The following is a 14,466-nucleotide window of genomic DNA, read 5'->3' as shown; positions in this document are numbered from 1 at the left end:
AACAAGTTTGAATTTTTATATGTCTTCGCTATCCGCCTCGCTTTTTCACTGCGCCAGTAGCAATTTCTGGGTTGTGCGTTTCTGCGTTGTTTTCCGTGCTGCAAAAAGACCCAGACGTCGCTGAAGCCTGTCTTTAAATCTTCATTGGGAGCGCAGTGCAGGAAGAGTTTCACTCTCAAATCTCTCTTTGATTGCCCTGGCCAAACTTGGCTCCTCGAGTGGGCTCTACACGCCAATAGGAAGCTTGCTACGTTGGCGCATAAATTCTCCTTTTTAAGTTCTTATTTTTAAATTATTTTAATCGAACAACTTGTTGCTTGTGACTAAAGGTTTGTTTGTCATTTTAATTTTTATATTCGCAAATTTTGAACTATTTTAGTCGTTTTTTTCGCCCATTGAGGATATATCCATTTTTCTAGGGTTCTATAAGAATTTCATGTCTGAAGCTAATGACATCAGTGAAATTATAATTAATTTCACTTCAGACTCTGTGTTAACAATTCTGCAATTTCATCGTGCAAATGCTAACAATTAAAGAAATTAAATGCACTTTTCTATGCTGAAAACGTTTTGTATGAACCTTTATTTTCCGTGCAAGATGTTATACACTCCTCTGCCCCCTACCATAGGATGCTAGCAGATAGTATCGGTGGAGATATGAATATCGATGAACGTTCATCTCATATCATCTGAAAATCCTACAATCCCTCGCATATCTGAATAATTCAACGAAGTTTTTTTACTGCCTTTTTATGTGTCAAGTCTTCTTGCCCGTCACCTCCTTCAGGTAAGGACGCTATCGGGGGAGATGGACGTGTGGTACAACCTGGAGAAGCGCACAGACAAATCTGCGGTGTCAGGCGCTATCAGACTCCACATCTCCGTGGAGATCAAAGGAGAGGAGAAGGTGGCTCCATACCACGTGCAGTACACGTGTCTCCACGAGAATCTTTTCCATTATTTGTGTGAGAGTGAAGGTGGCGTTGTGAAGCTCCCAACCGCTAAAGGTGACGACGCCTGGAAAGTTTATTTCGACGACCCCGCCCAGGAAATCGTCGACGAATTCGCCATGAGATATGGCATCGAGAGCATCTATGAGGCCATGACGTGAGTTCCAGCGTTTTGTATTTGCTCATGTTCTGAAATTGATCCGAGTATTCTGTGTACCTGAAAATAAACTTGAGTTAATTTTGTGGTAAATTTACCAACTTTTTTGTTTGTATTGGGTTTATTTGACTATTGAACTCTATAGTTTGCAATCCTGTAATATACATTATCCCCTCTCCTTGACTCATATTGACTGTCTTGGGAAATATTCGTGAATATTAAGCACACAAGCAGGCATCGCTGTCGGAAGATGTCTTAAATAAATTAATTTTTTGCTTCAATCTGCTGAGTTTTACCACTGTTGTCTCTCTATTGATATTATTATAACCTCTATATCGACCAGTGTCCATACCTCGTAGATTCTCGGGTAATGATGACACTAACGTTGATGCTGGCACTCGTTATGTTATCTCAAAGAAATTCCAAAAAGTATCAACGTATTTCCTATGATACGTGCAGCCACTTCCACTGCCTGTCCACGAAGTATCTGTGTCCCGGAGTGCCGGCGGTCATGTCTACGTTGCTCGCCAACATCAACGCCTTCTACGCGCACACCACAGCTTCCTCCGCAGTGTCTGCTTCTGATCGATTCGCTGCTTCCAACTTCGGGGTGAGAAGTTCTTTTTATATTGTACTTGACTCTAAAATAAATGAAGGATTCTTATATGAGAACATGTGTTCACCTTTTATCACTGTTTGGTATTTTATACGAGTTACGAGTACCTGAGTACTCGTATGTACCTGAGTACCACAGTTTGATATTTTGTACGAGTACATAATGGCATCTTTTATTACAGTTTGATATTTTGTACGAGTACCTGCGGGCATCATTTAACACCGTTTGATATTTTTTCAAAGTCTTGTTAGATTCAAAGTTTTCGATTAAGATTAATGTTGAGGTAATATATCTTGTAGTTCTCAACGAATCACTACATATTACGTCGAATTTATTATATGACCTAATACGTTGATTGGGACATTCCTCTTACAAAGAAAATTAAACTAATCTCTATGATAAAGTTGACACTGGTCTGCATTAGCAAATATCGAACTCGCCAGGGTTTAGTTCTTAGTGCCTAACTTACCGGATACATGGACCATAATAAACCTCATAGATCTTTCATTGAATGAAAAATGAAAAAAGAAAAGATGAAAATGAAAAGATTTTTCATAAAATTCATAAAAAGATCTCAATGAAAAGATTCATAAACCTCATAGCTTCAATTTTTTTCATTGAGAAAACAATACCCATTCAAGGCACAATGCAAACGCATATAAATTTTGATAGGCTTGGCTACCACGAACATCAGGGTCGGTTCGACTGTGATAGGCTATAGGTGCCACGTGTTGCTTCGAACCATTATATCGTGATCCGCTTTAAAGAAGATTATGAACCGAGAGGAAAAGATGCTTTTTACTTAATGAGAAAATTCAAAATTCCACTGGATGATTGTGTCAATTCTGCAGAAGAGCAATACACTTCTAATAGATGATACTTGATGTGTTTTACTGATGGAAGAAAAACTCGTTGGTGACTGATGAAATATCACTTGGTAAAGAAACTATCATTGAACGATTAGATAAGCAGGCGTCATTTGTTGTAGAAAGTGAACTTCGTGTATGATTAATGATTAAAAAATGATTATATAACGATTAATCAATAAGATAACATTTGTTGCAGCAATAGTAGTTCTCGGAGTATTAATGATTAATTAATGATAAATTATTTGGTCGCAGAAAGAGAAGTTCGTGAAGCTGCTAGACCAGCTGCATAACTCGCTGCGCATCGACCTCTCCATGTACCGCAATAACTTCCCGGCCAGCAGCGCTGAGAAACTCCAGGATCTTAAGAGCACTGTTGACCTCCTCACCTCCATCACCTTCTTCAGGATGAAGGTCAGTGCCTTCTTTTTATGATGAAGGTCAGTGCCTTCTTCTTTAGGATGAAGGTCAGTGCCTTCTTCTTTAGGATGAAGGTCAGTGCCTTCTTCTTTAGGATGAAGGTCAGTGCCTTCTTCTCTAGGATGAAAGTCAGTGTCTTCTTTTTTTTTGGATCATGGTCAGTGCCTTCTTCTTTTAGATGAAGGTCAGTGCCTTTTTCTTTAGGATGAAGGTCAGTGCCTTCTTCTTCAGGATGAAGGTCAGTGCCTTCTTCTTTAGGATGAAGGTCAGTGCTTTCTTCTTTAGGATGAAGGTCAGTGCCTTCTTCTTTAGGACGAATTTCAGTGCCTTCTTCTTTGGGATGAAGGTCAGTGCCTTCTTCTTTAGGATGAAGGTCAGTGCTTTCTTCTTTTGGATGAAGGTCAGTGCCTTCTTCTTGATGGTCAGTGCCTTCTTCTTTAGGACGAATTTCAGTGCCTTCTTCTTTAGGATGAAGGTCAGTGCTTTCTTCTTTTGGATGAAGGTCAGTGCCTTCTTCTTGATGGTCAGTGCCTTCTTCTTTGGGATGAAGGTCAGTGCCTTCTTCCTTACAATGCCGGGCGAAGTTCGTGTTTATTATTATTATTAATTTCTGATCCCTCATTATCAGGCAGCACATATTATGTGATGATCTGATGAATGTGGGGCTGTTTCATTATCATAAGTCCATTTTGTACTAATTTGAACATATTATTTAATATTTCGTTATCCTTGCATTTATCTGTGAGAACTAAAAACGATTATTGACCTGAAAGATGGGCAATGGGTCATTCATGTGGCACGAAACGCAATTTTTCACAATTTTTCTCAAGCATTTGGCTGAGATTCGTTTTTTTTCTCACATTTTTTCTTTAAAATCTAGCAAATTATTTTCTTTTGCGTTGAAAATTCAGATTTATTCGAAATTATTTACAAGGAAAGCTGCAGGTTCGGAAATTTCATCTCTGCAGCATATCAATAGCAACAATCGACTGGTGCTATTTCCGGCATCATTTTGAGCTTATTGATGGTATTTTGTTTCCATTGCTAAGGTAATAATCTTCATTGCTGGCAATTGACGTCAAGTGCGTCGTGATGGTCGAATTGGCCACAACCGAGACGTAAATAATAATTCATCAACAATTTGTTGCAATTCTCGTCCATTCATACCACTTTCATGCTCGAACTTCAACCCAAGAGTGTTTTTTTAACGGCAGTAAAGAGATAAATCTCTCACGTGCTTACTGTGAAATAAATATTCTGCGAGTATCAAAAAGTCAGTCTGAATTTTGAAGACGTTTTAGATGAATACTTGATATTAGTTGAAATTATTTTTATGCTTATTTCAGATCTAGGCTACTATTCTTGTTTTTATTTCATGTTAGAAAATTTTGATAATTTTGTAAAGTGATAATGTTTAAAAGAAAATTGATTATTTAAATCAATGATAAGTATATAATATTCCATGCGAACTGAGAATTACATGCTGTATTTCCACAATTCATGAGGGAAGTATAGTGTGGAGTTATATATCTATAATTATATATGCCATTGTTATAACATTTATTGTTATTTCGTTGGGAAGCCATGAATCTCTTTAACTTGACGTGTCATGCAAGGAGGTTCAGTTCATATGGAAATGAACACCGATTTTTCACACTTTGTATTCCATTGATCGGATATGTTCAACTGCACCATGTTGTGCCCAGTCCTCTAAAACACGTTTGAATCGAACATGGCAATGGTCAATACCGTAATTCAATACCGGTCAATCCTCTGCTGTTCTCGTTTCCGATTAAAAATGCAAACTCGGCGAAAAAGTTTCTCCAAACAAAATTCAGTGTATTTCTGTGTAACCATACTAAAAAACAGTCAAATTTCATTTCTTTGGTAATAATCATAAGCCTTCAAGTTGTTTGAGTTGAGAATGACAGGCTTAGACTTAATTTAGTGTCTGGTTGGACTTGACTCAGAGATCGCCTGTTGGCTCTGATGGCCGCCATATCTGCTTTACCGAAGTGCCGGATCTCGCTCAGCTGATGGCAGGTGTCCCCGCAAAACTCTTACTGTGATTGTACAGAGAACTCGTTTCAAGTTCTTTTAAGGTCTTACCGACTACTTTTTACGATATCTTCAATTGCTTCGTGCCTTTGTCTGAATACCAAATACACTAAAGCTACCGGGAATTCTCCCTCGAATGGCCGAACGATTTTTAAAGCAAGCAAATCCCATCGTGCAGTGGCAGGAATCTTTCGTTACGATCTGCCTTATATTTCCATGACAGGCTTCTGACGCTGAGATGCTCGTTTGCAAAGTGCGGCGCGTCGTGTGTGGAGCAACAAATTTGCGTTGTTGATAACCTGAGGGCAAACTTGACATTCATTCTAAATTAGTTAGCAGAAAATTGAATGCAAATATTATTTAATGTATATCTGCTGGTATTTTATATAATTGTAATTGCTCTATATCTCAAAACTCGTATTTTTGATCGCTAAATACATCAATAGGTTGATTCTGTCATATTTCTCGATACCTAGTTTGAAAATTAATTATTTATAGTAGTTCGCAATTAACATAATGAATGCATCATTATGCGACAATGCGTTATTGATATATTCAGCCATGTAGTAACGTTATATATTGCTATAGTGATGGCGATGATCAGATGCGCTAAGTATTAGTATTATAGGCGTACGTATACCACCTCGATATGAGAAATGTTCCGTCGCCGCTACAGCAATCCGATAGTTCAATAACGAGAGAGAGCTCTTCGCTGCCCCAAACGCATCGAATGGTTTAAAGCTGAGCTACAGCTGCTGTACAGCACCTGTGGAACTGAGCTGCAGCTCTACAGCGCAGCTGCGGTCAGGGTTAGCTGCAACTTTAATACTCCGAGTTACGTCTGGGAAAAGCTCTTGTTTCGCTCGTTTCGTTCTTTTACCGCGCGTTTCCCGACACTGAAACTGTGGCAGTGGCCACGAATATGCGCACGAAGCAGTTAAGCGTGTATAATATGAGGCTTGTTACGGCGCCATTCTTTGTCTACACTCATTCCTGAGTGTAATCCAATTATTTCAAACTTTGATCAATCTATTTAATTGTCAATTGACCTGCTTATTTGTGATGTTCTGTGTATATTTTAGCGTGATTAGGGACATGCGAAATTGTCCCGAAGTTTGTTTGATTTGCAGATTTACTACGTTTTTGAGCACCAAAGCAAGTTCTCGTACAATGTATGATGGATAGATTAATTAGTAAATAAATGGAATGATGTGAGGATTAGTGTGATTTTGATTAGAGATTGAAATTATCATACTACATTTGTAGTTAATAACTTATTTTAAAGCTATCATTCATGGTGAGAGATTTGGAATAATTCATCAAAATATTGCAGGTACAAGAGCTTGCGTCGCCGCCGCGCGCGAGTGTGGTGGTGAAGGACTGTGCCATCGCCTGCCTCAAGTCCACGTATCAGTTCCTCTTCGAGAACTGCTACGAGCTCTTCAGCAGGGAGTTCCAGGTGAGACATGCTGTTGAATGCAGTAAAATATGTTCACGTGGTTAAATGTAATTATGACTCAAAGTGTCTGGGACTTGTAATTTAACCGCGACGCAAGTCCATTTTGTGATTAAAAAATTGTGAGCGCCCCAATTAACTATAGGCGGTTGGTTTTCATCTTTCAGCCTCATGCCATTTTTCATATTTTTACTTCTATTGATATTATTTGAATATTTCTCTTTATAATTAATGATATCCTACACGGGAAGACAGGCATGGAGTTCGGGTCATGTCCCGTTCAATTCGAAATTTTTGTTTACTGAATCTCCAGCTTCATTTCATGGTAAGATCAACTTGTTGGTTCGAATTTTGCGAGCGTCATTCATTGATATCGTATTTAATTTCATCCACAAATCATGCATCGGATATTAGAACTGAAGACAGGCTTTGTCATTGCTAAAAAACTTTGCTTAATCATTATAGAAAATTTGTGAATGGTGGTCAGATGTCATCTTTTCTCAAATTATTTTCAACATCCCAAAGCCATCACGTGACTCCGAGGCCTCATTTGTATTTTTTGGATCAATAAGCCATCTATGTTTTTTGGTATGAAATTTTTATTTTCTTTTCTACTGATACGAAGCATTTGGATAAATAATTTTACCTCGGAGATATGAGTAAGACTTTTCAAAGTAGCGACTCATTCTTTGCATTTGTTTAGGTCATCCTGACAAGTTTAGGCTGGCAAAAAAGCCTTTCAATGCCACGTGCAGAAAATGTCACTATTAGGATAATATGACCCATTCATTCTTTTGAGTTTTCACTGTCAAGTAACTCGGATCAGGTTTTATGGTGAACATTAATATTTGTAGGTCAGAGTGTTGACAGTGAAGACTCTCATTGAAATTTTGTTCGTTAATATTTCGGCTTGCGTGTTTGTATCTGGTACTCACCGTGGACAGCAAAAAAGTTCTTTTTCCAATTATCGAGCTATTCAGTTTGCAAAATCCTGCTGTTCTTTATACAAGCCAATCCCTTGCAAGTTAGCTGCAGTTTGGCTCATTTTTAGCGTATTTTATCATTTATGGAAAAAAGACGCTATTGTGCTCGGCATGTCCGTCTGTCCGTCCGTCCGTCCGTGACTTCACGTTTTCGTCGACGAGAAAATGCGCTCTCTGTCACTCACTGCAGTGAGTACTGAGTTATATTTTTCAATATTAGACAATGGGTCTTGTGTAGCTTCATTTGCTAATTCTCTCACTATTTTTTTATGTCTTAAATTTTAGCTCTGGACGCCTTAGAGCGCCTTCTTAATGACACTTAAACTTGTGTTTAGAATCTTAATTTTTATTTTGGAAATCTCTTTACTGAAGCTGACGATAAATTATCAACGAAACTGAAAAATTTAGTACAATTTGGTCGCGTTCAATGCCTATACGTTGAAAGTTTGCAAATAACAATTAACAAATTTTTAGTAAAAATGGTTATGATACCTTAAAAATTGAAAACTAGGTTACTTCTTTACACCTAGGCAGTTTTATAACAAACCAAATGGACGAATGAAGTAAAAATCTTCAACTATATGTTGTTGAGACGTTTTTCCTGCCGTCGTACCATCCGATATCAGGAAATCTCCATCGCCTAATTTCGATGTACACGTTAAATAACTCTAGTTAATCCTTAAAAATGTTGAGTAATGCCCTCATTGACTAATGCATTAAAACGCAAACAACAAATATTTGAATCCCAATTTGCGTCGCTTAGTTTTGAATATTGTCGCCTTATAATATTTCGGCTTCAGTATTCCGAGATAAAAAAAGCTTCATGTTCCTCATGTTGTGCTTTTTCATCGCGCAATAAATTTGTTTGTGGTCAAAATTTCAATGTATTTTAGAAGGCTAACAGAACTTACAATTTAAACGTAACTTTATTGTTAGTGCATGTATCAATAGCTGCCATTCTTATACTCTATTCCAAACAATTTCGTCTTCGTTGATGCGCCGAGTTTGAACGCCTTGTGGAATAAGATAGATGAAGTAATGCCAAAGTATGTGTTCGTACTTGAGCTATCTATGTCTCCATGCACCTAGTAAAAGTTTAGTAGCTTTCTGATTCACCGTCAGTTGTGAAAGTATCTGAACTAAAAGCCAGATTTTAGATCTCCTGTGAACAAGTCAAGAAAAGGCCCAACTTGGCCTATTCTTTAGCGCCGACGATGAACAATGGAATAATTAATTGCACTTAGCTCTGGCAACTTGAATGGATAGCCAGCTACGGCTTTATTTTTATCTTGTTAAGTTTATTGCTATCTCATGTTCGGATAAATTTGTTGTTCTTAGGTTCTATGGTAGACTCCTCCTTAAAAAAAATCGATATCCTGGTAGCATAATTTTTTAGCTTTACGGTTGCGCTAAGTTGAAATTTAAGCTCAAGTATATAAGTTTGCATTTAACATGACAAAGTTATTTTACATAAATGATTGAAGGTTCCTAAGATATATAGCAAGTTACAGGAGCACACGAGGTAAAGGTTGCTCATTAATATTCAATAGGCTGTTCAATATTCGGTTATGACTATAAATGTTTATTATAGCTCTCAGTAATGGCATTAGGTGCTTGACGGTAGATATATTGGTGCGATGGCTACGAGTTCTGCACTTAGCTCAAGTTTCGTGTGTCTGGGCCCAAGTGTGGCTTAGAGTACGGGTTTCGTGGCGTAGGTGCATCTTAGGTAATATGTTTCATTTTTAAGTGTGTCTGGTCGCAGGTGTGTCTGGGCTTCAAATGCTTCCGGGCACATTGGTGTTGGGGCACAATGGTGTCTGGGCACTATGGTGTCTGGGCACTATGGTGTCTGGGCACTATGGTGTCTGGGCACTATGGTGTCTGGGCACTATGGTGTCTGGGTGCAATGGTGTCTGGGCTCATGTGAGTCAGGGCTCAAATGGGTCACGACTAAAGTGTGTCTGTGTCGGCAGGTTGACCCGGCCGAGAAGTTAGAGCCCGGCGAGCAAGGCCCGAGGCTGGACAGCGTCGACTTCTGGTACAAGCTCATCTCCCTCATCGTCTCGGTCATTGACGAGGACAAGAACAGCTACGCGCCCGTCCTCAACCAGTTCCCTCAGGAGTTCAACATCGGCGCCGTGAGCCCTGAACATTTCCTCTGACTAAATTGGATCCGTTGTTTTCTTAAGTCATGTCCTATGACTAAATAGGGTCCGTTGTTTTCTTAAGAGTCATGTCTATGACATAATAGGGTCCGTTGTTTTCTTAATAGTCATGTACTGTGACTGATTAGGGTCAGTTATTTTCTCAGGATTTGCAGCACAACGATGCATGGGTCGTCACACTGCAAGTGAATTGATTGATTGAAATGCAGCTAATGAAAAGCTTATTGGCACTTAGCTTGAATACTTAGGCTTAGCTTTATTTTTTTCTTTAGCTCTCGGCGGCGACGATGTGGGGGATGTTCGCCATGGACGTGAAATACGCGCTGGAGGAACATGAACAGCACAGAAAGTGCAAGAGCAGCGAGTACATGAACCTGCACTTCAGGGTGAGTGTGAACCTGCAACGTACCATTATCACAGTTTTTCCCTGTAAATCTATTTTTCTCGTTCAAATGAGCTGGGAAGTATTAGAAAATTAGATTGAAAGTGAACCGTAGTTTCATGTTGAATTTGGTGCTTCGAATAAAAAAATTTTGTCGGAAAGTATTTTTAATATTTCAAACTTATTTACCGTTCATTTTTTCGATTTTAAATCCTGCAGTCTCGCTTTCTCATGCTCATTAATTATCTCATTTTTGCGGCGGCAGGTGAAGTGGCTGTACGACAACTACGTCAAAGACGTGCCTCCCTACAAAAACCAAGTGCCTGAGTACCCTGCGTGAGTATCGTACGCCTGGATGTTTGGTCATGTAACACACAGTCCATGATATGCAGTATTACCGCATTTTCTTGGCTTTTAGTGCACTGCATTGCTGCGCATTTCACTGGCGCCTCTAAAAAGTTCTAGCACATTTTTTCAAGTTTATTTGCCTTATGAACAATTTTCTCTAATGCTTGGAAGTTTGAGCCTATAAACTAAACTCCCTCCAGATGGTTCGAGCCGTTCGTCATGCAGTGGCTGAACGAAAACGACGATGTTTCGCTGGAGTATCTCAACGGGGCCTTCCAAAGAGACAAGAAGGATGAGGTAAGGTCATCTTGTGTGACTATGTTCCTTATCACGTAGTACGTACTTCATCCAGGGCCCCTCATTCCACATAGGGTCGCTTACTCCATATAGGGTCGCATCGAGATTTTGGAACTAAGCAATCAGTAATGAATAGGTTACGCTAGAATTTGTCATTTATTTTCGATCATGAACGTTAAACCTCTCGTTCCTTTATCAACCAATGTCTTGACAATCAATTTTTACCAGTTGCATCGAATGGATTTTACGTGTAGTATAGACTTGATCATACCTTCAGCATTGACTTGATGTAAAGGCCATGACTTTACACTTTGCATCTTGTCTTGATTATACTCTGACACATCATCTAACCTAACGTTTTATTTGGGACAGTTCCCGCCGAGCTCGGAACACTCGCTGTTCTCGAACTCCGTGGTGGATGTGTTCACGCAACTCACGCAGTGCTTCAGCGTCGTCTCGAAGCTCGAGTGTCCAGACCCGGAGATCTGGAAGCGCTTCATGAAGAGGTTTGCTAAGACTATCGTCAAAGTGCTGCTGGCTTACGCTGACATCACCAAGAAGGAGTTCCCGAACTACGTTGCTGATGAAAAGAAGGTATTCATGAACAAACCAAAATCATTATAATGAACCTGGAGATATTGTATTTCTCAGGTAGCAATAATGCGCTCACATGATCCAGTAAAGTCCTGAAATTAGGGTTGAGTCTATACAATTTTATCATCAAATTGAATATTATACTCTATGGTAATCTTGATCTTCTTACGATTTGACGAAGAATCTTTTACGTGCCCACAGTGTGCAACTATCTCCCTAAATATGAAATTTAAATGTTAAGCTCAAATATATCTATATTCTATCTATACATTTATCAAGAATATCTAAGCCACACTGAAAAAAAAAGATTAAATAATTCAAAGATTAAATAATGGATTATTTTAACTCTTCAGGCGTGCATCTTGATGAACAACATCCAGCAGCTGCGAGTAGAGCTGCAGAAGATGTACCAAATGATGGGTGGTAAGAGCTTAGAAGACGACGTCGCGACCATCCTCAATGACCTCCAGGCTTCCCTTAACAACGTACTCGAGGAACTCGCGCAGATCTTCGGTAAAAGGTGCGTGCCAAGAGGCTGGCTCGTCAGTAATCGTCAAATAAATCGGGAGACGTTGAAATTTTCGGTGATGTGGTATATTTTTGGTTCCAAAGGCATTCGAAACAGTGCTTTGTTCAAACTTGAAACGATTCCGTTGTGTTAATCAGGTAAATATGCTTGGTATTTGTAGCCATAGATCACGATTGCGTTCACTAATGGCTGTGAAACACTGTAGCTTGGAGACGAAGATCACGATCAAGGTGAAGGAGATGGGAGACCGTCTGGTGGCCATCAAAGGCACCGGGCAGGTGCAGCCATCACAAAGAAACGCCATCATCAACGAGGCGGACTACGTCGTGGAGCCGCTCATGGAGCTGCTCGGGGACTCGCTCTCTATGTACGATCACTCCTGCGAGAAGACGATCTTTAAACGCGTCCTCAAGGAGCTCTGGAAGATTGTCATCACCACCCTGGAGAAGGCCGTCGTGCTGCCACCCATGACAGATAAGGCGGTCAGTATAAGAGTAGTAATTTTTATGTGTAATTATTTAAACTACATGCACTATTCTTAATAATTTAGAGAGTGTCGTTTTACTACATTCTCGTTTGACTGGGGAACGTGGTTCTTTCGGTCCTTTATGAGCTAGATAAGGCGGTTAGTATATGAGTAATTTTTATGAATATATATTTAAACTACATGCACTATTCTCTTCTTAATAATTTAAAGATTGTCGTTTTACTAGTCTCTCCTTTGACTGGGTGAACGTGGTTCTTTCGGTCCTTGATGAGCTTAGTAATTTGTGAAGTTAATTTTACAATACATTATAAAATGTTTGCTGGGGTATTTTATTATAGTTTGTTAATCAATTATCACAATTGCCTAAAATTTGTAGTTGCTGGCGCCCCGGACCTACGATTTTTTCACATTTTTTTATTCCTAATCTTAGTAAATAACCCGTATTACCGCTTTCTATTGCTACGTATTCTTTAGTTTCAGCTACGTAAATCCTTCAATCATCATTTTAAATCTGGTCTGGTTGTCCTCTTTCCTGTTGAAAACATCCCTTTCCTGTCATCCTTCATTTCGGTGTTATGCCTACTCCACCACTCCTACCCTCACCTCTCCCCTCTTGGTTTGTATTGCTCCTACCTTCACCTCTTCCCTCTTGGTTTGTATTGCTCCTACCTTCACCTCTTCCCTCTTGGTTTGTATTGCTCCTACCCTCACCTCTTCCCTCTTGGTTTGTATTGCTCCTACCTTCACCTCTTCCCTCTTGGTTTGTATTGCTCCTACCCTCACCTCTTCCCTCTTGGTTTTTATTGCTCCTACCCTCACCTCTTCCCTCTTGGTTTGTATTGCTCCTACCCTCACCTCTTCCCTCTTGGTTTTTATTGCTCCTACCCTCACCTCTTCCCTCTTGGTTTGTATTGCTCCTACCCTCACCTCTTCCCTCTTGGTTTTTATTGCTCCTACCCTCACCTCTTCCCTCTTGGTTTGTATTGCTCCTACCCTCACCTCTTCCCTCTTGGTTTTTATCGGTCCTACCCTCACTTTACCCCTCTTGGTCTAATTGGTTTCCCCTGAATCATTTCCCTCGTCTCGCCCGCCTCTAACAGATGATGCTCAAGAACCTGCTCACTGACAACGCTAAGACCATCGCCGCCAACGCCAAGATCGAGGACATGTCGCGCATCCTTAAGAGCCAACTCGCCGGCGGCAAGGATGTTAAAAACGCCATGTCCAACATCATGGTAAGAACGCCATGTCTAACATCATGCTAAGAACGTCATGTCCAACATCATGGTAAGAACACCATGTCCAACACATCATGGCATTGAAGTCATGGAAGTCATGTCCAATATCAGTAGCTCTACCCTAAAGTTTGGCGTCTCTATTATGTGACTTTTGCTTAAAGCTTTTATATTCTTAATGACGGGCTTTGATGCACACCGAGGGGCGGTTCAAGTTAGAACACTGCTTCAATAATTCTGTGCTTTTGTGTTCCTAATTACTCGCGAATTCAAGTTGTTCATACCGAAGATTTGCCTTTACAAAACCTGGTTTTCATTTCCGCAATTTTTTTTTTCGCTTCGTTTCAGCTCCCCCGAAGTCTTCTTCAAGAATGTTGCAATTTCTACCGAATCGGATTTTTCCACCCTGTTTTATTATGCAAACCAGACGAGACTAAAATGTTTTGGGTGTAGTTTCCTTCTTTTACGAAAATTATTTAATGAAACTACCAAAACTGTTGTTTTTGAGATGTCGTAGTGTTCGTATAAAAAATATTAAACCACCTTAAACCACCTTAATTGTTTGGTTTTCTCAGCGCTGTCTTAATGCTCTTGTAAAATTTAGGTAATGAAGCCTTAGAAATTCTTTAATAAGCGCAGTGTTGTTGAAATTCTGACCGGCTTCTGAACAGCAAATAAAATTCAATTTAGCTACTCGTCACGTAAGCTTTCCTCATTTTAATGGCTCTACTAATTAAATTCTTGGGGTTATCACTGCCGGGAATACCTACACGTTTCATTCCAAAGCTGGATAAAATTGGGTAAAGCTAAGGTTTATCTTCCAACTTTCAGTAACAAGAAATGATTCTTGAATGTTCGTTGTTCATGCATTCGGATCTAAACCACTGATTACTGAATGTGAGCCTATATTTATTACCAAG

General features: G+C 39.6%; 1 protein-coding gene across 1 annotated transcript in view; it reads left to right on the top strand.

The window, feature by feature from the left end:
* The window catches only part of LOC108680385 (protein unc-13 homolog A), a 68,128-nt gene that overhangs the window by 43,327 nt on the left and 10,335 nt on the right, over positions 1-14,466 (top strand). The window contains exons 11-22 of the mRNA XM_018169195.2: positions 788-1,107; positions 1,567-1,717; positions 2,845-3,003; positions 6,401-6,526; positions 9,483-9,647; positions 9,947-10,060; positions 10,322-10,392; positions 10,605-10,701; positions 11,074-11,295; positions 11,649-11,815; positions 12,030-12,306; positions 13,412-13,546. Of these exons, the coding sequence (XP_018024684.1) occupies positions 788-1,107; positions 1,567-1,717; positions 2,845-3,003; positions 6,401-6,526; positions 9,483-9,647; positions 9,947-10,060; positions 10,322-10,392; positions 10,605-10,701; positions 11,074-11,295; positions 11,649-11,815; positions 12,030-12,306; positions 13,412-13,546 (2,004 nt within the window). The remainder of the gene's footprint in view (positions 1-787; positions 1,108-1,566; positions 1,718-2,844; positions 3,004-6,400; positions 6,527-9,482; positions 9,648-9,946; positions 10,061-10,321; positions 10,393-10,604; positions 10,702-11,073; positions 11,296-11,648; positions 11,816-12,029; positions 12,307-13,411; positions 13,547-14,466) is intronic.

Source organism: Hyalella azteca, unplaced genomic scaffold (genome assembly GCF_000764305.2).
Source record: "Hyalella azteca isolate HAZT.00-mixed unplaced genomic scaffold, Hazt_2.0.2 contig12293, whole genome shotgun sequence".
Lineage (NCBI taxonomy): Eukaryota > Metazoa > Arthropoda > Malacostraca > Amphipoda > Hyalellidae > Hyalella > Hyalella azteca.
This window is presented reverse-complemented; position numbering and strand designations above follow the sequence as displayed.